The 26,015-nt window shown below is 37.4% G+C and overlaps 1 protein-coding gene across 1 annotated transcript in view; it reads right to left on the bottom strand.

Annotated features, from left to right (window-relative positions):
• PKHD1L1 (PKHD1 like 1) overlaps positions 1-24,649 on the bottom strand; it is a 162,034-nt gene extending 137,385 nt beyond the window's left edge. The window contains exons 1-9 of the mRNA XM_033203683.1: positions 24,468-24,649; positions 22,469-22,558; positions 11,879-12,023; positions 10,507-10,615; positions 9,431-9,488; positions 4,982-5,075; positions 2,075-2,128; positions 1,477-1,550; positions 181-223 (exon numbers count right to left, since the gene is read on the bottom strand). Coding sequence (XP_033059574.1) covers positions 181-223; positions 1,477-1,550; positions 2,075-2,128; positions 4,982-5,075; positions 9,431-9,488; positions 10,507-10,615; positions 11,879-12,023; positions 22,469-22,558; positions 24,468-24,540 — 740 coding nt within the window. The 5' untranslated portion in view covers positions 24,541-24,649. The remainder of the gene's footprint in view (positions 1-180; positions 224-1,476; positions 1,551-2,074; positions 2,129-4,981; positions 5,076-9,430; positions 9,489-10,506; positions 10,616-11,878; positions 12,024-22,468; positions 22,559-24,467) is intronic.
• Between the last annotated feature and the right edge of the window lie 1,366 nt (positions 24,650-26,015).

The raw sequence follows: 26,015 nt of genomic DNA, 5'->3' as shown, positions 1-26,015 counted from the left end.
TTATGTATGAAGCCTAAATTATGAGGGAAAAGAAGTCACAGACTCTTTAACTATTAATTTGGGGAAATAAAGTAGTTAAGTTTTTAAACCTCTGCATCTATGGCACAAAGTAAATATACATTTTATCTTATTTGCCCAGTTGAATAAATTATAAAAATTATTATGTACAAAATAGCCTACCTTCCATAATCATTATCTAAGATGAAGCTGACATTGTGATGACCTGGAATTAATGAAAATACACAATCAAATTCCCAATCACAGAAGAACAATAACTCTATATTACAAAGCTGATTTAAAAGCAGAGAAAAAGTACAAAATCAAAATTGTACTTATCCAATTTTCTATTTATCATCAAAGAAATAAAAATTGAACTGTCTTGAAGCAGCCACTATATAAAAATATACATAATAAGGTGTCTTGAAGTTATAACTAGAAACACCTAGCAAAATATGATCATGAATGAAGAATAATAAAAGAACAGATATGTAACCATATTGCCCTGAAATTTCTTTTATTTATTTAAGAGCTATTTAATTGTTCAGACACTGTACTAGAGGCTGAGAGAGCAGATGTAGGGTGAGCACACAGCTTGTCCTTCTTCTAACAGAACATAATGTCTAGTGGAGGGAACAGTTAGCCAAGAGCAATGACACAGAGAACTAAAAATTGTGATAAGGCTATTAAGAAAGAAGTAGAATGAGTTTTAAGAATGTAAGACAGGTGATGACCTAGGCCTTTTTGAGAACATGACATTTTATCTGAAATGTTTAGGATAGGAAGATTGCAAAGGGCCTGAGACAGAAGGGAGGGAAGCCCATTCAAGATTTAAAAGAAGGCCAGTTGCCTTGGCTCACCCCTGTAACCCCAGCACTTTGGGAGGCTGAGGCGGGAGGATCACCTGAAATCAGGAGTTGGAGATCAGCCTGGCCAACATGGCGAAACCCCGTCTCTACTAAGAATACAAAAGTTAGCCAGGCATGGTGTTGCGTGCCTGTAATCCCTGCCACTAGGGAGGTTGAGGCACAGTAATTGCTTGAAGACGGGAGGCAGAGGTTACAGTGAGCTGAGATTGCAGCACTGTACCCCAGACTGGGCAACAGAGCGAAACTCTGTAACACACACACACATCTACGTGTCTGGAGGACGTAGGTCAAGAAGAAAAGAACAGAGCAAAATTAAGGCAACAGGCAAAACAGCCAAATTAGACATGGAATGCTGAAGGGAGAAAGAAGAAAAAAAGAAACCTGAAGAAGTTTACCTTATATATAAACCATAAGAAAATACTAATTCATACATGCTGGCATGAAAGTGAAAAGAAGCCAAGGAAAAGAGAAAATACTTAAAAAAAACAAAAAACAAAAAACAAAAAAAAACTGATCCAAAAGGCAGAGGAGGGAGGTCTAGGAGAATACAAAACAGGGAAATAGAATAAGGCATCTGTAAGCATTATGAAGAAAGATGACCAACACTTGCCAATAAAAGTTCCAGTTGTCTTACAAACCATGGAACCCATATCTCCATTTGGATGATCCAGTTTTAGACCATACCTAATAAAAAAAGTTAATGTCAAAGTTTATATTGACACTAAAATTTTAGAATATTGTATTTCTCTTAAAAACAACTCATTAATTTCAGAATATGAATCAGGAGAGAAATTGTTGCAACAACCAAAATTTCTGTCAAATAAAACTATTTCCCAGACTTCATTGGAGATGTTTGAATAAAATTTTATGTAACAAAAAATATTTTATAATTTTGGCTATGCCCTTTAATATTCCTTTAAAAGAGTTTGAGATACTGCCAAATGAAATAATTCCTTGATAAAGATATTGCTCAAAACATCTTTTCTCATAAAAATCTAAATAGTTCATATTATACTATCTTGGAAACTGAGTAGGATATAAGATAGCACCTAACTGTAAAAATGATTGCTAATTTGTTGTGGAATATTATAATTTATACTGTATTATAAAGCATTTAGCTATGCAGTATTGGTAGCTATTACTATTTAAATTTAGTTTGCTTATATCTGCTATTTGTTTTTATAAAGAAAATAATTTGAATTACTTACAAATTATCAGATTGTGGTATGAGAAGTTCACAGGGCATTCCTCCAATGTAAACTCTGTACAAATATTTTTATTAGAAAGGATCAAGTTATGTTTAACAAATTGTTTCAAATATGCGCTCCTCCCATCAACCTCACTGACTCCCTTAATTGTTTTTTCTCAATCACTTATTATTATCCACCACTCATTCACTCAATAAAACATTTACTGAACCTCTATTATGTGGCAGTCCCTGCTGTAGGTACTGGGACACATCGGTGAATGAAACAAAGATCCCTTTGTTGCCCTCATGGAACTGACATTTTAACTGGGAAAGACGAATAAAACATTATAATCATAACATATTTAGTGTGTTAGAGGTGTTAAGTACTACAAGAAAAGACAACATAGAAACAGATAATAAATTCATCCATCTGAAATTAAATCATCTCAAATAAAAAGAATTTTGTAGTAGGTTTTATACTATAGGAATTAAGGTAAACAGCACAGCCATCACAAAGTTAACAGGAGAAAGAGGATGTATAACAGCATCAGTGACACATGAATGAAAATAAGAAGCTGAGCAGAGGCAGAGTCTGGCTGCAGGGAAAGCATCTGCCTCTGTATTTCCCCAGGTGATCGGGTCTGACCTATTACTTTGGGGCTGATAGTACCTGATGCTGTTGGAGGCTGGCAGGTGACTGACTGGTATTGGATTCTTTGCAACACCAGAATAAACCATCACCTTTTGTGACAGCAAATCCCAGACTCAAAATAAGGCCAGATACAAACTTGAACTATAAAAAATAAGGACTTTTCATTTGCAGAAAATTTTGAACTTTTTAATATACTTTTATACATAAGTCCATTCATTTGATCATTACATTAGGATTGTATAAGCAAGTAAACTGAATTATTGTAACCATTACACATATTCGTGGATTTAAATTCTCCATCTAATCTCCTGCCTCATTCTAGCTAAATAATAAATTTAGCAGCTAACACTTAGAATAGGTTCCTATGACTTTTAATCCTTGCAAACATCTTATGAGTTAGTAACTATTATCCTTCAATTTTACACATGAAAAAACTGAAACAGAAAGCTTAAGCAACTTGCCCAAGCCTGCAGACAATGAGGGGTAGAGCAGGAATTCAAACTCAGTTTGGCTGCAGTCAGTGTTTTTAACCACAGTTGATAATCCACACAGTGGTCTGGGTATGCATACCTAGAGTAAAACCACCCTATTTGGTCTTAAATACATATTTTTTTAGAATTCTTTTTACCTGATTTTTTAGATCAAAAGCTCCTTAGTAAGCACTAATCCCTCTTTCCATTTGCATGTCCTCTATAATTTCTACCTGGTCTGAATTTGGAGATTTAGTTGAATGAACAAGATTTGTGAGAAGCAGGTCTCCTGAATTCCTGCCCAGAACACAGCCTATTGCTCTCAACTCCCTCCCTACTAACAGAATCCAGGCATAATAAATTGCCTCGGGAGCCCTGGTATCATAATTAACACGGTAGAAATGAGATAAATTCAGCTCTAAGACTTTCTTGCCCACACATTAATAGACGTTTGAAAAAAAAATCTGAATTTACATATAATAGCTCAGGATTTCCAGAGTATAAGGATTAGGTAGCCTGATCTCTAAAGTCCCCTCTCACTGCAATTCTGTGATTTCATGGAATAATTTCCATCCAAACCCTTATATTAAGCAGAAATAAATTCCAGTTTCAGTGGAGGAAAAAAGGAAACTCTTTTTGAAAGTTAAACTTTCTATTTCCTGGCCTCATTATGGGAAAGGATGACTTAGAAAACCCTGTATAAGAATTAGAATAAAAACCACTCATAACACTCAGCTATGAGAAGCAGACAAAATTTTTACTTCTACTAATCAGTATATATAAAATGTTAAATATCTCTACTTGGAAGTTCTTTTATTACATATAAGGAATCAGTATGAACATTTTCAGAAATTATAGATGCATACAAATGTGATTTAATTAAAGGTTCTATTCTATACAATGCCAGATAAATCTTTATTTCACTTATTAAAATCTTTTAAATTGCTTGTTTTACAAAATTATATATTTGTATGTGTGTGTGTGTATACCTCACCTTTATAGCATTCAAAAAATTCTCTAATTGTTGAGTTGCTATCTGAATTGTTTAACTTATCATGTTTTATGCATGAGTTCGATAAACATAAAATCTTGAAAGCTATAATTGTGAGTCTATACTTTTTTCTATAGGAAATAAACAGGCCTTTCAGTCTTTAAAGGCAGTACTGAAATAACACCATCTATGCTACAGGAAGAAACTCTAGTGACAATGCTAGTTTTCAGTCCAAAATGTGGACAATTTTTTTTTGACATTAGCTAACTAGCCAAAGTTACTGTCTAGTTCACAGTTGGCAAATGGAAAAAACAGGATTCAAAGCTTGGCCTGTTAATGAGTTATTGACAATATTTGGTTTTAGCACTTGCCTGTAAATCATGAAGCAGTAGAAAAGGTGTCAAATACTGTGTTACGAGACTTGTGTTCTACTCCTGACCCTAAGCTATGTGACCTCTAGGCCTCAGGTGTTTTTATACACAAAAGGAGGCAGTTAGATTAAGTAATAAAGGCCTCTAGTAATAAATTTGTATGACTATAACTCAATTACTATTGGACTTGTCTGTGTGTTTCTCCTATTAATAAATCCATCACAAAACAATAAGAAATTACATCAAACCAATAAAGAAAGACATATCGACCATTGCTTTCGTGTCAATGAATCTTCCAACAGTCTGTTTTACTTTCTATAATATGGCTGAAAAAACACTGGTTAGTTCTACCACATTGTAATGGGATTTAATATCATTGGCCCATTATTTCTGGAATATTATATCTCATTTATAAGAGTATATTTCCACATCAAAAGATTACCTCAAAATCCTAACATTTTTTCCATTTGAGCTTAGTGCAATATTACTTCCATAGACGTCAGTGAAGATTCTGCCTTGGATTGTTATTAGTGTACCTGAAAATAAACAAAAACCCCAAAAAGGTTCTGTGTAAGAAAATCTATCCACACACTTAATACGAAAAAATAAGAGATTTTCCCAATAAAACCAGAACCCAGACACTTATACCCCATGTTTGCCACTATTGTTTAGCATTGTTCCGAAATTTCTACAAACACAATAAAACATGAATGAGTATCTATAAATATTTATAGATTAGAGAAGTATAGCATAGAAGACAAGATGATATTCTATAAGCACTGCTTGGGTCAATGGGTGATTATTTGAGAAAAAAAAAGGATCTCTGTACTGAAAAGTAAGAGAAATCTTAGATGAAATAAAAATGAAATATAAAAAATAAAACCATAACAATTCTTGAAAAATAGGTGAAAATTATATAATATTTATATAGTTCAGATAGTAGGATCTCCCATCACTTAAAAATGAAGAAAAAATAACAAAGGTTAAGATCTATAGATGTGATAATAAAAATCAAAATTTATCTGGATGACAGAAAAATCATTAATACTTTTAAAAGTAAATGATAAATTCGAAATATATTTCTTACATATAACATATAAATGGTTAATATCCTTAAAATACAAAGAATCCTTGTAACTTAATAAGAAAAATGGTGAATAACTTTAAATTAAGCCAAAGAGATAAACAGTAATGTATAAAAGAAGGAATACAAATGGTCAATAGGGAAAAAATAAGTTTAATTACATAAATCAAAGAACTGGAAAAAAATTAAACCTACTATATTTTTAATATAATTCTTCAAAAAATAGTACCTATAATTGTCAAGGTTACACATTCTCTGTTATTGCCATTGGGATTATAAACTGGAATAATGCAGTAATTATAACCCTGGAAACAAGTTGAATGTACAAGTGGTGAGGTGGCGGGGGTGGATAAATACATTATAGTAGATGAAGACATAGCCATTGAAAATAGACTGCTAGCAAGACTAATAAAGAAGAAAAGAGAGAAGAATCAAATAGATGCAATAAAAAATGATAAAGAGGATATCACCACTGACCCCACAGAAATACAAACTACCATCAGAGAATACTATAACACCTCTACGCAAATAAACTAGAAAATCTAGAAGAAATGGATAACTTCCTGGACTCTTACACTCTCCCAAGACTAAACCAGGAAGAAGTTGAATCCCTGAATAGAACAATAGCAGGCTTTGAAATTGAGGCAATAATAAATAGCCTACCAACCAAAAAAAGTTCAGGACCAGATGGATACACAGCTGAATTCTACCAGAGGTACAAGGAGGAGCTGGTACCATTCCTTCTGAAACTCTTCCAATCAATAGAAAAAGAGGGAATCCTCCCTAACTCATTTTATGAGGCCAACATCATCCTGATAACAAAGCCTGGCAGAGTCACAACAAAAAAAGAGAATTTTAGACCAATATCCCTTATGAACATGGATGCAAAAATCCTCAATAAAATACTAGTAAACCGGATCCAGCAGCACATCAAAAAACCTATCCACCATGATCAAGTGGGCTTCATCCCTGGGATGCAAGGCTGGTTCAACATACACAAATCAATAAATGTAATCCAGCATATAAACAGAACCAAAAACAAAAACCACATGATTATCTCAATAGATGCAGAAAAGGCCTTTGACAAAATTCAACAGCCCTTCATGCTAAAAACGCTCAATAAATCGGTATTGATGGAACGTATCTCAAAATAATAAGAGCTATTTATGACAAACCCACAACCAATATCATACTGAATGGGCAAAAATTGAAAGCATTCCCTTTGAAAACTGGCACAAGACAGGGATGCCCTGTCTCACCCTCCTATTCAACATAGTGTTGGAAGTTCTGGCTAGGGCAATCAGGCAAGAGAAAGAAATCAAGGGTATTCAGTTAGGAAAAGAAGAAGTCAAATTGTCCCTGTTTGCAGATGACATGATTGTATATTTAGAAAACCCCATTGTCTCAGCCCAAAATCTCCTTAAGCTAATAAGCAACTTCAGCAAAGTCTCAGGATGCAAAATTAATGTGCAAAAATCATGAGCATTCTTATACACCAGTAACAGACAAACAGAGAGCCAAATCATGAATGAACTCCCATTCACAATCACTTCAAAGAGAATAAAATACCTAAGAATCCAACTTACAAGGGATGTAAAGGACCTCTTCAAGGAGAACTACAAACCACTGCTCAGTGAAATTAAACAGGACACAAACAAATGGAAGAACGTACCATGCTCATGGATAGGAAGAATCAATATCGTGAAAATGGCCATACTGCCCAAGGTAATTTATAAATTCAATGCCATCCCCATCAAGCTACCAATGATTTTCTTCACAGAATTGGAAAAAACTGCTTTAAAGTTCATATGGAACCAAAAAAGAGCCCGCATTGCCAAGACAATCCTAAGTCAAAAGAACAAAGCTGGAGGCATCATGCTACCTGACTTCAAACTATACTACAAGCCTACAGTAACCAAAACAGCGTGGTACTGGTACCAAAATAGAGATATAGACCAATAGAACAGAACAGAGTCCTCAGAAATAATACCACACATCTACAGCCATCTGATCTTTGACAAACCTGAGAAAAACAAGAAATGGGGAAAGGATTCCCTATTTAATAAATGGTGCTGGGAAAATTGGCTAGCCATAAGTAGAAAGCTGAAACTGAATCCTTTCCTTACCTTATACGAAAATTAATTCAAGATGGATTAGAGACTTAAATGTTAGACCTAATACCATAAAAACCCTAGAAGAAAACCTGGGTAATACCATTCAGGACATGAGCATGGGCAAGGACTTCATGTCTAAAACACCAAAAGCAACGGCAACAAAAGTCAAAATTGACAAATGGGATCTAATTAAACTAAAGAGCTTCTGCACAGCAAAAGAAACTACCATCAGAGTGAACAGGCAACCTACAGAATGGGAGAAAATTTTTGCAATCTACTCATCTGATAAAGGGCTAATACCCAGAACCTACAAAGAACTCAATCAAATTTACAAGAAAAAAAGCAAACAACCCATCAAAAAGTGGGCAAGGGATATGAAAAGACATTTCTCAAAAGAAGACATGCCAACAGACACATGAAAAAACGCTCGTCATCAGAGAAATGCAAATCAAAACCATAATGAGATACCATCTCACACCAGTTAGAATGGCAATCATTAAAAAGTCAGGAAACAACAGGTGCTGGAGAGGATGTGGAGAAATAGGAACACTTTTACACTGTTGGTGGGATTGTAAACTAGTTCAACCATTATGGAAAACAGTATGGCAATTCCTCAAGGATCTAGAACTAGATGTACCATATGACCCAGCCATCCCACTACTGGGTATATACCCAAAGGATTATAAATCATGCTGCTATAAAGATACATGCACACGTATGTTCATTGCAGCACTATTCACAATAGCAAAGACTTGGAATCAACCCAAATATCCATCAGTGACAGACTGGATTAAGAAAATGTGGCACATATACACCATGGAATACTATGCAGCCATAAAAAGGGATGAGTTTGTGTCCTTTGTAGGGACATGGATGCAGCTGGAAAGCATCATTCTCAGCAAACTATCACAAGAACAGAAAACCAAACACCGCATGTTCTCACTCATAGGTGGGAACTGAACAATGAGATCACTTGGACTCGGGAAGGGGAACATCACACACCGGGGCCTATTATGGGGAGTGGGGAGGGGGGAGGGATTGCACTGGGAGTTATACCTGATGTAAAGGACGAGTTGATGGGTACTGATGAGTTGATGGGTGCAGCACACCAACAAGGCAAAAGTATATATATGTAACAAACCTACATGTTATGCACATGTACTCTAGAACTTAAAATATAATAATAAAAATAAATAAATAAAAAATAAAAATAAAAATAAAAAACAAAAACAAAACAAAACAAAAACAAACAAACAAACAAAAATTGGTAGTGCTTTCCTTTTTTTTTTTTTCAGATAGGGTCTTGCTCTGTCATGTAAGCTCAATTATGTCTCACTGGAGCCTCATACTCCTGGGCTCAAGTGATCCTCTCGCCTCAGCCTCCCAAGTAGCTGGGACTAAAGGTGCATGCCACCAAGACTGTCTAATTTATTTATTTTTATTTTTTAGAGACAGGGTCTCATGATGTTGCCCAGGCTGGTCTCAAACTCTTGGGCTCAAGGAATTCTTGCATTTTGACCTCCCCAAATGCTGAGATTGCAGGCATGAGCCACTGCGCCTAGCAGATAGTTATTTTTATAATGAAAAAAATGCTATTTAAAAATTGCAGGTATTCTACTAATTTTATATACTGAAAAATAAACACATTATTTACCATGAAACCAAAAGTTATTTCAGATGTCATGTAACAGACCTGGTGTTCCAGATAAAGGTGTGATGCTTCTTATTGTTGGGGTCCTAAAACTTTTTGCCTATAAAAAGAATAATGTCAATATGCAAACTTATCTCTGTTTTGTTTCTAGTTTTGTGAAATAATTTCTTACATTATTAAATTTCAACAATATTCTTAATGTAACTGTCTTATAGCAAAGAAGATAAAAATAAGATGAACCTAAGAGTTAATTTAGAGGGTAGGATCATCATGGTTTTGCTTCTTAATAGCTATGGGGCTGAAAGAGAAGGGAGGGAGTAACCAAGAATGGTGACAGGTTTCTAGCTTGAGATAGTGAGAAATAATCAGAGAAAAAGTAGATTAAAGGAGGAATACAAAACTGCAGTTTGAGATATGAATTTAGGTTGCTTTAAAGCCATTTAGGTGTGACATACCAGAAAACAAACCACAGTTCCACATCTGGGGATAGAGAAGAAAGCCAGAGATATCTGGGAATCATATTTGGTAATATATTTTGGAATCAGAGAAGCTTCTTGAAGATAGATGACATTATTGTTTTCTTCAGTATATCATCTTATATTAGAACATTGTAGTACTCAGTAATTGACAACTTAAAACTAATATAATTATTAAAAATATAAGGGATAATGCTTAGAAGAGAATATATAACTGCTACTACTTCTATTTAGGGCAGTTAAATTTTGAGAGGCTCTTACACCACATGCAGGTGCATTTTATCTCATTACATTAGAAATTATGTAGAAAGGAAAGGTGGTTACTTCGATGAAAATAGGAAAAGGGAGAATCACACAAAGAGTAGAAGTAGAGATAAAGGGGAAAATATGAACAAGAAAACATGTTGGAGGTATGAAAGTTTAATTTAATAATAAAAGTAAAAGAGGGGAAACAAATCAGAAATAGCAGACATTCAATTACTGTGGAAGACAATTTAAATTGAGGGAAATTATCCTTTGTTACATGCTAATGTATTTTTAATGTGGAAATACATAATCTGTAAAACTATAAAGTAAAAATTCAGCTCTGCAAGAAGGAAAGCAAGATCAACTATATAAATTGAAGAGAAGATTCCTACATACGTTGAAGGTACATGCCCAGCTGTTGATGTGACCTTTGCAGGTGTTATTTTCTGTAACAGGAACCCCATCCACACTGACTCTAACAGTGTAGGAATCTTCTGGCATTGCCCTATAAGGAAAATGAAGAATATATGAGACATGCAATACCTCTCTTATTTAGTGTACAGTATTAATGAAAAATACTGCCCCAGACTGCATGCCATTTTTGACAGAAACTGTCCAACATCATAACTGATATCTAGTAAAGTTCCATTCTATATTATGGAAAAATTATCTCCATCTTGAACTCTTTATTGCAAACTCTAACCTCATGAACTTCAGGCAAATGCCTATTCTGACTATGCACGTTGGTGGTTATTAAAAAGGACAACACTCAAGCCTGTAATCCCAGCACTTTGGGAGGCCGAGACGGGCGGATCACGAGGTCAGGAGATCGAGACCATCCTGGCTAACACGGTGAAACCCCGTCTCTACTAAAAAATACAAAAAACTAGCCGGGCGAGGTGGCGGGCGTCTGTAGTCCCAGCTACTCGGGAGGCTGAGGCAGGAGAATGGCGTGAACCCGGGAGGCGGAGCTTGCAGTGAGCTGAGATCCGGCCACTGCACTCCAGCCCCGGCGACAGAGCAAGACTCCGTCTCAAAAAAAAAAAAAAAAAAAAAAAAAAGGACAACAAATGTAATAACAACAAATTCAATAATAAACATTTAAAATAGTAATATATCACCTTGGTATAATCAGTTATTCCATGCTTTGCTTCTTAAAAAGTACTAGTTAATAATCAAGCTTCCCCTAAGTAAGCTTTTCCTGGTGAAGAACAGTCATCAAACCTAACATAAATGAAATCCTCTAGAATATGTGCTATCTGTTTCTAAGGTCAATATTGAAAGTTGCAATTTTAAGTGATTTTTCCTAAGTTGCTAATAACATACATTAATTTGGGCTGATAGTAAAGAACTTGAAAATGTCACTTGAAATGTCACAATACAAAATGATTATCTTTAATCTTAATAACTATGTGAATATTTTGAACAAAATTAATCAAATGCAACAGAAAAGCATAATTTTGGTATTTTAAGACACATCATTACAATTAAATAGTAGTCATTTATCTTCTAAAAAAGCTCGACAACAAGGTGGTAGCTCTAATAACATGGGAAAAGATATAGAATATGTTTTTATCATGCCAATTATAATTGAATATAATAAAGGCGTAAAATAGTCTAAACATCACAAAATGAAAAATAATAACCTATCATCAGAAAAATATGACTTATAATAGCCAGGGTAATAAAACTATTATAATACTAACATTCATAACTATAATTTCTGACATGATGAAAATGATTTTATTAAAGATACTTTAAAACAGACCTAGTATAGCATGTAATTTGAGTTGAATGACTTGCGTCTTTTTCTACATCACAAGTAATTGACTGGAAAGAAGAAACTAATTGCACACTGTTTCCCAACTCAGCATTATCAACTCCATAGTTAAACTGGTTTGCTTGAGAAAAACCTGGAAAAGTAAGAAGATGTAATTATTATTAATGGTATTCTATTATTCTATCTTCAGAGATCTAACAGTTGTCACCTGGTATCAAATCATACAGTAAATGATTTCATAAACAGTACTGAAGTAAGCAGTGAACCTATTTCATATTTATCCTTATGATTGTAATCTTCTTTGAAAGCACAAAATTTAGCCTTTATTTCATTTACTCATAAACGTATTGCTGGAGGATAGATAGAGTCATCTCTTAGCATTCATGGGGATTTGTTCCAGCATCCCCTTGGATAACAAAATTCACAAATGTTCAAGTGCTGTAGTCAGCCCTGCAGGATAAGCGTCCAGATTCCACATCTGGTGAATACTGTATTTCCCATTCGTAGTTGGTTCGATTTGTGGATGACAGGCCCGAGGTTACAGAGAGCCTACTGTGAGCCTACATAGCACCAGATTCTATATCTGGGGGTGATAAGTACCATGAAAAAGGCAGGCTAAAAGGACTAAAAAGAGTAGAGGAGGAGAACACTCTTTTATAAAGGATGAGGTATTTGTTTTAAGTTTCTACAGAGCAAAATCTGAGGTGAGGATTTGCCAGCACATAATTTATTTGGGCAATGAGCTATTAGGTATGAGAGAGAGCAAAATGTGAGGAAAGAAAAGCTGGGCACTGCTGAGGACAACTGGGGCTCAATATTGCTGGGAATTTCTAAGGAACATATGGCACGTCTTTCCAAATCAAAAAATCGATGGCAAGAAGCATTTCTTCATCAGATCTGGTCCCCATTGGTAGAGGCTTCTCCCTGGGGGAAATAACATTTTTTGCACTTTCACACTGCACATAGGTATATGTATATGAGTTCCAAAGTCTGGAGTTACTGCATTAGGCAAGTCCTTGAATAACTGACAAAGACATGGCTTTAGAACTCAGACAAGAAGCTGGAAGCATTAAGTTGAGTCAAAGTACATAAGGAACTATTTGTCACAGCTCTAACTAGAATTAGAGTTAAGAAAGAGAGGATGTAAAGCTGAGTATAAAAGGCATCTGATACAGTCTATCCACTATATCACACATAGCTACTCATGGCCTACATATTAAGCACAATCCATCACCAAGTCTTTGAGATGGTAGCCAGCTGAGATCTCTGCTAAGATTTAATACAAGAGGGACAAGCTTGTATTAAGGTTAGAGGGACAAGCTACAGGCTATACTACTATATAACTACTCCTAAAACTATAATTAATTTTCACCATGTCCCCTTGCTATCAGCCATTGTAGATTTCCCTTACCTGCAGCCAGCACTGTAGTTAATGGGGTGACACTAATGTTCACCCCTAATTGCCTTGCCCTTGTAAGGTGGTGGTTGCTGCAATTGGCTGTTCTCAGTAATCACTGGACATGAAGCCAAGAAATATCCCTATGAATACCCTGAATTCCAGACCTACTCCTCCTTAACTACATGAAGTTAAAGCAACCCTATTTCTTTATGATAATTAGAACTGATTAGCTCTGGTCATATACCAAATAGGTTTGATGAATTCAAACTGAGTAGGCAATGGTGGTAGTTTCAGTTCAGTGGAATCCATATTGTGACCCATGATGGCAGCATTCTCTACCTGGAAACTAAGACCACAAATCCAGCAGAATGTAAATCTGCAAAGGCAGAAAGCACAAATTCAATTTCTGGATGACAGGGAGTGACGGTGAAGGGAAGCAGCCCTTTATTTCCAGTTCTATGCATCTGTCTATTACAAAACAACAGCATATGTCTGTCACTGGTTCAATGCATGTTGTGGAGGATACCATCCCACCCCACAGGATGTTTTTCCCCAAGTTGGCATCTTGGCCACAGCTTTAACAGGCTGTCCCATCATTCTACTAAGCCAGATTTCATGGTCATGTGCCCAGTATCACAAAATTTTTACTATAAAATACATTTCTTGTTCTGAAGCAATATTTTATAGAATTTTATGGCAGTATATCAGGTTCTATAAGCTCTCAGAAGATGGTGCTGACAGAGAACTGTGGAAAGAGGAAGCAAAGCCACAATTGGAGTGTCAGTTCCAGTTACAATCGATCTCTGCTCTTTCCATGGGAGAAGGGAAGTGCTGTAATCAACTTGTCACTGAGAAGCTGAGTGGACTTTTTGAGGAGTGGTACCCTATTGAGAGCTCAGTGGTGGTCTCTGCTGCTGGCAGTTCAGTTATTCAGCAATAGCAGTAGGTTGTTTAGTCTGGGTGAAAGGGAGTCCATGCTGTTGGTCCATGCAAGGTCTACACCCCATGATCATTTTTCATGGGCCCACTGCACTAGCACTGCGGTGGCCATGGAGAGAAGCTCCTGGATGAATCATCCAATCCATCTGTTTATTCCCTCTCCTCTGTGGGGGATGTTCTCTTGTGGGAGTTAACTTGAGACGCATAGATCTGCATGCTTTATGCTCACTATTATGAGTCCCTTCATATGCCTCTTTCTAAGACATTCTAATTTCTGATCTTCCAATCCTGTTCCCTTCAGTTCCTAACTAACTAGTGAAGTCCTTTTCGACTGCCCAGGAGCCCATGCACATTCTTACCATAAATCACTTTTCCTGCCTACAAACTTACCAACTGTGTCTACTGATCATGGCTCTGCCTATCAGGGAGGTTGATGGTGAAAAGTGACTTAAGAGCCTTAGGGCCACTTTGCAGCATTTATGACTGAAGTCAGAGGTGATACCATGAAGATGTGAAGTGGAACACAGGATGTATGTATTATAGACAGTCATGGAAGTTTTTCAGAGGGAGCAAGTCATGAGGATATCTATGGGAAGTGCATTTTTGGTAGAAGGAACAGGATGTGCCAAGGCCCTGTGGTGGGACCATGTATGCGGATTCAGATAATAGCAAGTGTGGTTGAAGAATTATGAGTGAAGAGAAGTGATAGGAGAGGAGACCAGAAATGAAGGTGCTTAGGCTATTTTTAAGCGTGCGGAATAATTGCAGGCTTTGAAACAGAGGAGTGACATCATGTGACTTACAGTGTCTAAGATTCACTAGCTCCTGTTCTGAGAATAGAATAGGGGCAGCAGTGAAGATGGTGTCTCAGTGAACAATCGGATAAATAATGGGATAAATGGCATGAGTTCAAGAGAAGATCAGAAGACAGTAAAGTGAAAAGGACAAATATTGCTAACATTTTTCGGAGTTTAATTACAAACAGGCAGATAAATGAGTTGGTAGCTGGAAAGAGGTATGGAGCAAGGGGAAGGCTGATGATTTTTCTTTTACTTTTTTTCAGGTGGGCAGAATAACAGTATATTTGCAGGCTGATAGGATATCTAACAGAAAGAGACAAAAGGATAATATGAAGTAGAGACAAAAATTAATCTTTCTATAAATATATGAAAATTCAAAACTACATTTGGAAGCAATTAAATATAGATTAAGCCTTGTATGCCACATAAGAATATTTTATATTTTTGAAACAATATTCACTTTTGAAATAAACCCAGGAAATAAAACCTATGAATGACTTTAGTGTTCTATTAATTAAATCCTATAATTAAATGTTCTCCTAATAAAAGTGTTGAAAAGGTACTTATACTGTTCTAGTTCACAAAGTAAATTACACACATCTATGGAATTCTATATATTATACTGCTTTGGAATAAAGTTAAATGAGGAAATAAACAGTTTTTGCCTAGATTACTTCACTATCCAAAATTCCTAAATTCTGAATTCTAACAGTATGTAAATTTTTAAATATTATTTTTCCCTATCACAGGTTCTTAACAGTAAAACTCTACTTTAGGCAAATTAAGCAGTAGTATTATATTTGAAACTATGAATATTTTTCTTTTGCACTAGCAAATTTGTATCCCTGTCATTGTAAATTTATAAGCTATTTAAATTTCATAATGTAATTATCTACAGACCATATCATCCCATAATACAATAATAAACTTATCATCAATAAACAAAAAAATGGTAAACCCAGAGATGTAGATTTAACTCTTTAAATGTCGTATATAATACTATTTACAATATGACAAATAGCGCTATAATATATTCCATTTATAATACTAATGTTATAAAAAGATAAATATTTGTAACCTTACAGTGTTAGCAATTTTCAAAATGTTTCAACAAAACAATCATTACTACAATATGTGCTCATCTTCAACAACCTTTAATAGTTGAAGTGGCAGAATTGGGGTTGCCAGAAGATATCTGTGGTACAACTGCTTTTTAAATTATTGGGCATTTTCGGTGTTCCCCAAAGGTCTGCTAGACAACATGAATGCTTCTGGTTTCTTGTAGGCCTGGAAGCAGGACTTCATTGTGCCTGATGTTCAGCAGATACCAAGGCCTCTCACTGCCAGTTCTGGTAAAGCTACGTAGCAGGAGCCCATGATGTTTAATTGAAAGGGCTCAGATTTTGGACCTTGACATTCTGGCCTGGAATCCCAGCTCTAACACTCCCTTGCCATTATGACCTTGGACAAGTTATAACCCCTGTTAGTCTAGTCTCCTCATCAGAAAAGTGGCCATAATCTATCTTAATGGATTGTTAGGAATAATAAAGGATCATTTATGTATAATGTTTAACATGGTACCTGGCTTAATAAGATATCTGCTAAGATCTCAATAGATACATGCTCCTATTATTTGTCACCAAAATCCTGCGATTTAGGTTAATCATCAATATCCCTTTTTAAATATAACACAGAGGCTGGGCGTGGTGGCTCACTCCTATAATCCCAGCACTTTGGGAAGCCAAGGCGAGCAGATCACCTGAGGTCAGGAATTTGAGACCAGCCTGGCCAACACGGTGAAACCCTGTCTCTACTAAAAATATAAAAATTAGCCAGATGTAGTGGTGCCTGCCTGTAATTCCAGCTACTCAGGAGGCTGAAGCAGGAGAATCACTTGAACTTGGGAAGCAGAGTTTGCAGTGAGCCAAGATCACACCATTACACTCCAGCCTGGGTGACAGAGCGAGACTCCATCTCAAAAAAATAAAAAATAAATAAAATAAAATAACACAGAATCAGCAAGTGGGTAGCTGGGATTCAAACACAGGCTGTAGACTTCCTCCAGCCCTTATGTTCTTAGCTCCTAGGCTGTTCGTTCTTTGATATGTCAGAAAAGTAAGCAGAAACTCAATAAAGGGTAGAGAGTTTAATAAATATCATTTTATTCCTCTAAGCTTAACCAAATAACTCATCCAGCATAAGCTGAAGTACAATATAATTACCAAAGTCACATGTGAGAGACATTTGCATTGGCTTTGCAATTTCGAATCTAGAAAGGTAGTTATTACTAAAATGGAACTGTGAAAAGACATGAAAACACTGCAAAGCAAGTTACATGTAAACCCACTCTTAGCTTTTGGCAACTTTTCTCATCTTTGGTGCTCACATTCAGTTTGGAACACACAGAAGAGCTCCTGGCAACCAACTAAAGAACGGAAAGTTTTACTTGTGGTGTATATATATATTCCTATCAGGTACATGTCACATCAATGATAAGTAACGTTTATCTGTTCTTCAGCATTCTCAAGACAACTACCATTCTGAAAAACAATGCCAACAAAAGATAATATCATTTTCAGCTTAGGAGTTACTATAGTGTTAAATATATACAGCATATGTGAAGAAGTCCTAGGAGTAAAATCTATGGGAAAATAATAAACCAAATCAACAGTAATTCATAAATATTGTTATTAATATTGCTTTAAAAAGTATATAAATATTTCTGACTTTTAAACTAATTCCAAAGAGTTAAAAAGAAATACAAAGGAGTCTTCTTTTTTAAAATTTTAACTTAAAAGTATAATTCTAGGCCAGGTGCGGTGGCTCACACCTGTAATCCCAGTACTTTGGGAGGCCGAGGCCAGTGTATCACCTGAAGTCAGGAGTTTGAGACCAACCTGGCCAACATGGTGAAACCCCATCTCTACTATACAAAAAATTAGCCAGGAGTGGTGGCAGGTGCCTGTAACCCCTGCTACTTGGGAGATTGAGACAGGAGAATTGCTTGAACCCAGGAGGCGGAGGTTGCAAGTAAGTTGTTCAAGTAAGTTGAAATCGTGCCATCGCACTCCAGCCTGGGCAACAAGAACAAAACTCCATCTCAAAAAAAAAAAAATTATAATTCTAAACAAATGATTGAGGATAAAAACACCACCTCTGGAAGTACTCCAAGTCACAAAGATTACAGGAAAGGCTGAGTGTACTCTGGAAATGGAAAAGGATGAGGCTTTGGATGGAAATTCCTGACCTGTTAATGTATTTTTTTAAATTTTGCATAAAAACTGGAGACAGGAATTGCCAGGCACGCAAACCTGGGTCTCCTGATAGCAGCAATCCAAAAGCAATGCCTGGGCTGCTATCGCAGAAAATGTCAGTGTTATTAAAGCCAGCACTTGTCATGAAGAATGCAGGCTGTTTTGTTTTCTCTAGTTATAAAACGTAGTGTTGAAAATGTATTAACCTACTTAAAAGTTGTAGCATTCAAAACAATGGGAAAGAAAGATACAGTGTGATAGATGGAAGACAACAAATGAAGAATTAAACCAGACCTATAACATAAATGCAAATAATAATACAAACAAAAATAACTCTAATGTATAGAGTTTATACTATATAATGGATACCTTAGATGTATCATCCTTTTCAATATTCGTAACAGTCCTAAGAGGTAGGAATTAATAGTCCCTTTTACTGATGAGTAAGCTGATGCTTAGCTAAGTAACTTGCCCCAGTCACATGATATGAAATGGCAAAGGTGAATTGAAAGCCAATCCTACTGAACCAAAGTCCATATGCTTTCTGTAACATTATTTAAAGTATGTAATTCAACACTTCAACAAAAATGTGTGTGCCAGAAATTGTAGGGGAAATAGCTAGAAAAAGGAGCCAAAAGTACAATATTATTCCTCCCCTCTTACTGATTTTTTAAAATAAAAACAAACATGATAAATATCAAAGAAGACAATTGAGAAATACAAGGTATGACTATAAAGTAACAAAGCCAATATAATTACAAACACTCCAGAACTTATCAAAATTATAATGCTCTTAATCAAATTAGTCATCTCAGAAGGAGGTATAGTAATTTCTAGAAACGTGACATTGTTCAAAACACTTTGCCTTGGGCATCATAAGAGTAAAATTATGTATCTATATCTCCTGAAGCATAGTCTTGTGGGGTTTTGTTTTTAAAGCAGGGTTTCACTCCATCACCCAGGCTGTAGTGCAGTGGTACAATCATAGCTCATTGCAGCCTTAAACTCCTGGCCTCAAGGAATCCTCTTGCCTTAGCCTCCCAAGTAGCCAGGACTACAGGCACGCAGGCCATCATGCTGGACTAATGTTTTAAATGTTTCATTTGTAGAGACAGGGTCTTGCTATGTTCCACAGGCTGGTTGCCCAGGCTAGTTTCAAATTCCTGGCCTCAAGTGATCCTCCTGCCTTAGCTTCCCAAAGCACTGGGATTACAGGCATGGACCAATGTGCCCAACACAACCACGGCCTTTTAAACAAAGTAATGCTGTGGCAAATGTTTACAAATCAATACCATACTATGTTTGGAAATAGCCAAAAGTCATTTGGATACACAAAAATGTTAACAGTAGATCTTTCTACTGGGTAGAATTTCAGAGAACTCACTTTCTAAGTCTAGTATTTCTATAATATTTTACTGTTTTATAATGACTTTTACAAAAATAAAACATTTTAAAAAGTAGTATGAAGCCAGTAGATAGTCATCTAGAATTTACAATTCCATTTAGAAATTCTTCTTGTGTAATTGATAAATTAGCACTGCATGCGATTCTAAAAACAGAGAATCTATCAGACACAACCCTGGTGATTTTCATGAATATAGTCCCTCCAAATAAACTTTAAGTTCATTCATGTAGCTATAAAAGCTCTGGTGCATTTTGCAAATTCATTATTATTTTGTAGATATCATTCTGTATATATTATGGGCACCCAAAAGCCTATATTAAATAGCATTTATTAATTTATTTTAAACCACTTTATTGAGCTATGATTGACATATAAAAGCTATATATGTTTAATGTATACAACTTTCTGAGTTTGGATATAAGTATATACCCATAAAACCATAACCACACTGGGTGCGGTGGCTCACGCCTGTAATCCCAGCACTTTGGGAGGCTGAAGTGGGTGGATCATGAAGTCAGGAGTTTGAGACCAGCCTGAACAACATCGTGAAACCCCATCTCTACTAAAAATACAAAAAATTAGCCGGATGTGGTGGCAGGCACCTGTAATTCCAGCTACTCAGGAGGCTGAGGCAGGAGAATTGCTTGAACTCAGGAGGCGGAGGTTGTGGTGAGCCAAGATCGTGCCACTGCACTCCAGCCTGGGTGACAAGAGTGAAACTCCGTCTCAAAAAAAAAAAAGTCATAACCACAGGCAAGGTCGTAAACAGACCGCTTGCCTCCAAAAGTTTCCTCCTGCCCTATTTATTTTAAAATTTTTTTTGATAAGAATATGTTACAAGATTTCCCCTCCTAGCAAACATTTAGGTATACAATGCAGTATTGTTAACTATATGCTCTATGCTGTACAGTAGATCTCTAGGATTTATTCATTTTGCATAAATGAAATTTTGTACCCTTTGACCAATACCCCTCCTCTACTTCCTCTTCTCCCAGTTCCCGATGACCACTATTCTATTCTTTGCCTCTATAAGGCAGTATTTAGACTGAGCCTCTGAGAAAGAAATATGAGAACACATTTTTAGTCATCTATAATATGTAGTTAAGGCAGGGGACTGTAAGACAAATCGGGAGGTGTAAGTATCTGCAATATCAAACACATTCAGAAACTGGTACTGATGAGAAAAGCAGAAATTTACCAAATGACACTCTGGGCTTTACAATTAAGAGTCCTCAGCCTACTTGCCTCAGAACGTCCACACAAGAGAAAAGATTACATTTTAGCTAGATTTAAAAGGATATCTTTCTAAAGAATAGAATGTTTTGGGGTTTTTTTTATGTCAGACTAGGGATGATCTGGGTCTACAGGCTTAAATTCAAGCCATAGTTCCTAGATCAGAAAATGTTCAGGTCTGGAAACAGAAGAAAATGGCTGGGTGTTTTCTTTTTTCTTTTTCTTCTTCTTTGAGATGGAGTCTCACTCTGTCACCAGGCTGGAGTGCGATCTCAGCTCACTGCAACCTTTGCCTCCTGGGTTCAAGCGATTCTCCTGTCTCAGCCTCCTGGGTAGCTGCGACTACAGGCGTGCACCACCACGCCCAGCTAATTTTTGTATTTTTAGTAGAGACTGGGTTTCACCATGTTGGCCACAATGGTCTCGGTCTCCTGACCTCGTGATCCGCCCACCTCGGCCTCCGAAAGTGCTGCAATTACAGGTGTGAGCCACCGCCCCCAGCCCTTCTTCTTTCTTAATCTGAGCATTTCTCTCGTGGCATTTGAATTTCTGTTTAAAACCCAATAACTTTCAAGCATACCATCTTATCAGCAATGTACAATATAAGAAACATATGGTTAAAGCCATCTCTAAAATAATCTTTAACAATTATATTGTTCATGGGTCTTAACTCTAAAAAGTAACATTTTAATCCAAAATATATTGTTTATAATGTGGAGGCATAAACCATTTTAAGCATATCATTGAGAGACTGAATTCTGCAGAAATCAGAAACATTAAAAGACATTACATTATATGACAAAATAATTAAATATCTTTGTTAACTATAAAAACTTTTCATTTCTTGAAGACCAAATAATAGATTTTGCTAATATTTTTAAATGTTTCTTATTGTTAAAAAATTCCTAAGTATCTGAATACTGGTATCATTTATATTGCAAAGGTCTTATGGCTGAAAGAAACACATATTTCTATTTAACCCTCTGAAAAACTGTGCATTAAATATATTTACTGATTGCCTTCTATGTTTTATCCTAAGACCAGGCAAGAAGAAGGGGAACGACATATGTTACTCAAATCTTTATGAAGCCTGAGGTTGGGTGGCAGGAGAAGGAATCTAAAGTTTTGTTTTCTATTGCCTTTCCTCTTTCATTAACATACTATTTCCCTATTGTACTCTCTTATCAATATTCTACCCAACACCCACAAATGTTTTGTTTAATCTTAAAATAAATTAAATGTCATTAGACCCATGAAGAATAAAGCAAATAATTGCTGACTTGGGTTAATTGCATTCCTTTTAGTTCAGTCATTAATCCAGATCCTGATGTTAAGCAAGCCAGTATAATAAGAATTCAGATGATCAAGTTGATAAAGACTCTTGGGGATTTCACTAGCTATCAAAGAGGATAGAATTTTACCACTCTGGCCAAGTGAAGAAACAACTCCAGTGGTGTTTGTTTGTTTGTTTAACCATAAAACTGTAAATATGAAATAGTCTTGAAAATACCTCAACCTTGGCAAAAAAAAAAAAAAAAGCAACCATACCTTCTCCTCTTATAGTCAGCCTTGTTGCTCCATTTATGCTGCCATATTTAGGTATTATTTCTGTGACTTTGGGGATTATTTGAGAGCCATCTGAAAAATATTAAAATATAGTAGAGGTAAAATCACCAAGTTCTTCATTTCAATCATCAACATTTGTAACACATACCACAAGGTTGCAAGGAAAATATGGTGAAGTTTACAGGACTGAAAGTAAAATTCACCCAGGTTTTATTTTTGGCTCTGCCAATGACTTGACAGAGTCATTAACTTAGTTAACACCCACTGGCTTTGTGCAAAGCAGTACCTTAGGTGCTACCAAGAGCAAAACTAACATGTGATCATTTTCATCACTTACTTACCATATTATAAAACACATATTAAATCCTTAATTTCATGTAGTATTCTGCTAACTGCAGATCTATAACTATGCTTAATAGCTCACGTAACAGCAGACACCAAGAAGATATAGGTCATTATAAGAGCACAGAAGAAATGCAATGCTAGGTAGTTTGAAAGAGTAGACCAGGTACAAAGAGAAATGTTGGTTTTGAGAAGAAATTTTTTTCTGTGAGGGAGTGTGGCTTCAGGAAAGCTAATTTCTGGGATCCTTCTAGTCTCCTGATGATAGTGAGTTCTTAATATAAAGGTCACTAATTCATTCAACAAACTGTGTTAGCTTCCTGGAAATACAGAAATGTGTAACAGTCCTAACTTTCCAAAGGCTTAGGTTAGACAGTACCAAGAGACAGAGGAGAGCATAGAGGCTATGGGTGACTCAAGGAGCATTTCACCCACACTGCTTGTGTCGCACTGGCTTCTATAAAGAAGACTTGCCCCTTCCACATTTTTTAGGGCAAATATGAATTAGACTGGGCCTGTCATCAGAAAGATAAAGATAGTTCTAGAGAGAGGGAACTGCCTGGCTAACAGGGTTATGTGAGCTGCTTCTTTGGAGTACTGCAAATAATTCTTTAAAACAACTCAAAACTACATAGTGGATAGAGGTGTTTATTTTCTGCTTACACTGTACAGATCTAGTAATTACTGGAATCCTAAAAGAAATGTTCACAGTAGGTAGAAAAATTTAAGTGATGATACAAAGAAAGGCCACAGAAATTATTAATTTCTCGAAATGGATGTATACAAAAAGGCTAAGGGAATTATGATTGACTTGTTCCGTTCTGTCTTAAAAAGGTTTAGAGTGGACTTCACCTATAGTAGCAAAAGCTCTCCAACATAAAGGAGATCAGTTTTGAGGCCCCAGACCCAGTGCCTCTGTACTTCGGGTCTGTCTTTGCCAAGAGCTCCAAGGTGTTCTTGCTCCCACACATTCATATCTCAGGGCAGCCCACAGCCAAGAGTAGGAAACTCCAGCGGGGAAGCTGGATCCTATCTCCAGACAGTGCTGCTGCTCGCCTATCTCAGGTTCATCCTCCTGTTATCTCCACAGACAACTCCAATTTCTTATCTTATCAGTCTCTTCCCAGAGCTCTTCTGGGTATTACTTTGAAGACATGGGGCAGCTGCCCCTAGAAATGACTGACACCTGCCACAAAGGCCCATCCCCGTCCTACTGGGGGTTGTTGCCCTTTCTTTTGTGAGGAAAGCGACCCAAGAAGAATGGAGAAAAAGGGATTCAGGTTGCCTCTTCCCAGTCCCCACCCTCCCGCCAAACTCCTTTCACCTGTGTCACTTTGGGGGTGCAGGTGGGACATTTCATTATTCTAGTAGCAGCATTGATGAGTTAAAGGCAACCTCTCTCAATCTCTTTCTCTGTGTCCTTGTCTCTCTCTCTCTCTCTCTCTCTCTCTCTCTCTGCGTGTGTCTGTGTTTGCTAGGCCTGCCATCCAGCTCCCCTGGTCCCCAGGATCGTCATGCAACCGCACGCACAGCCTCAGCCAGGTGCCAGGTGGTCCGGCCTCTCCCAGGACCCCGGGAGCAAGGGTAGTGTCTACGCGGGCCTCTCCTGCTTGCCTCCCTAGCTTGCCCAAAGGGTTACCTGTGCTGGGATCCGCGGCACACAGGAGCAGTCCCCAGAGGCCCCAAATCCCCAGGAGCCACAGGTGTCCCATTGAAAAGCCAGTTCCGCGGAGCTGGTGCCCTCCACTCGCAGCTGGCGCTAGTGCTGAAGCTCAGCTCTGGGGACGGCGACTCGCTGGCGCGTCCGCTTTGCCCCTGGAGCGCTGGGGAACCGGGCCGCCCTCCCGTGGCCCGCCCCGCCCCTGCTGTTGGGCTGCGCCTCTGGGATTGACGCGCGCGCAGACACACACACACACACACACACACACACACACACCACACCCTAGAACCTTCGCAGGAGAACTAATCCGGCCCCGAGCCAGTCCATGATAATCAAACCTCCACACTCAAACCCGGGTGCTGCCTTCCCAAGGCTGTCCCCATAGGTGGAAGGGCCTTACTCCTTTTTGGCGAAAGGAATCAATGGTCCTTGAGGTCTTCCTAGATCTCCTTCTCTATTTTCTTTTTGGTTTTATCTTTTTTCTTTCTTTCTCTGCATACTTTTATCTGCCTGTCTGCCTTAGTCATTAATCCTCCCCAGATGGGCCTATAAATCCACTTAATACACAAACCCCACGCGTTTTTACCCCTTCACATTCATATGAGATTGTGCTATCTCTTCAATTGACAATCATAATAATTGTTGATTTCTCAGCATATCCCAAACACGGCGCCTACTGCTTTATAGACAGTAGTTTCAATAGCGGACTGTTACCATCACGCCCATTTTTCTAAGCAGTAGACTGAGGCACAGAAACGTTAGGTGACTTGCCCAGGGACATACAGCTAAATGCAGAGTGAGGACTCAAGCAGAGAGACTCCAGAGCCTGTTCTCTTATCCCCTCCACTGCCCTCAGTTCTGTAGACTGAGGGCCAGGCCTTACTGTTGGCATGGAGGGAGGTCCAGCACTGCTGACCTGTTTCTGGAATGCCAGATAGCAGACGAATGAAACACAGGTGTCTCTGACCTCCCAGGAGAAGGCAGTTTATTATTCCCCACTGAATGCTCCCCAGGGGCTCATTCCAAATCCTCTCATTGTTGTTGATATTCTAACCTCAGGATCTCTTGATTGCCCACCTCTCCCTACTCTTTAAAAGGTGAGATGGGGCTGGGCACAGTGGCTCACGCCTGTAATTCCACCACTTTGGGAGACCGAGGTGGGAGGATCACTTGAGGTCAAGAGTTCGAGACCAGACTGGCTGACATGGTGAAACCCCATCTCTATTAAAAATACAAAAATTAGCCAGATGGTGTGGCGCATGCCTTGTAATCCCAGCTACTTGGGAGGCTGAGGTAGGAGAATTGCTTGAACCCGGGAGGCAGAGGTTGCAGTGAGCTGAAATCGCACCCCTGAACTCCAGCCTGGGCAACATAGTGAGACTCTGTCTCAAAAACAAACAACAAAAAAAGGTGAGAAGTTCCACCCACCTAGTTTGCAGTTTCTACATTTAAAAATGTTATGTGTTTTTAAAGATATTAAAAGATTATTACCCAAATAGCAATGCATAAGCTTCTATCGGATCCTGG

Source organism: Trachypithecus francoisi, unplaced genomic scaffold (genome assembly GCF_009764315.1).
Source record: "Trachypithecus francoisi isolate TF-2019V2 unplaced genomic scaffold, Tfra_2.0 Lachesis_group7, whole genome shotgun sequence".
Classification (NCBI taxonomy): Eukaryota; Metazoa; Chordata; class Mammalia; order Primates; family Cercopithecidae; genus Trachypithecus; species Trachypithecus francoisi.
This window is presented reverse-complemented; position numbering and strand designations above follow the sequence as displayed.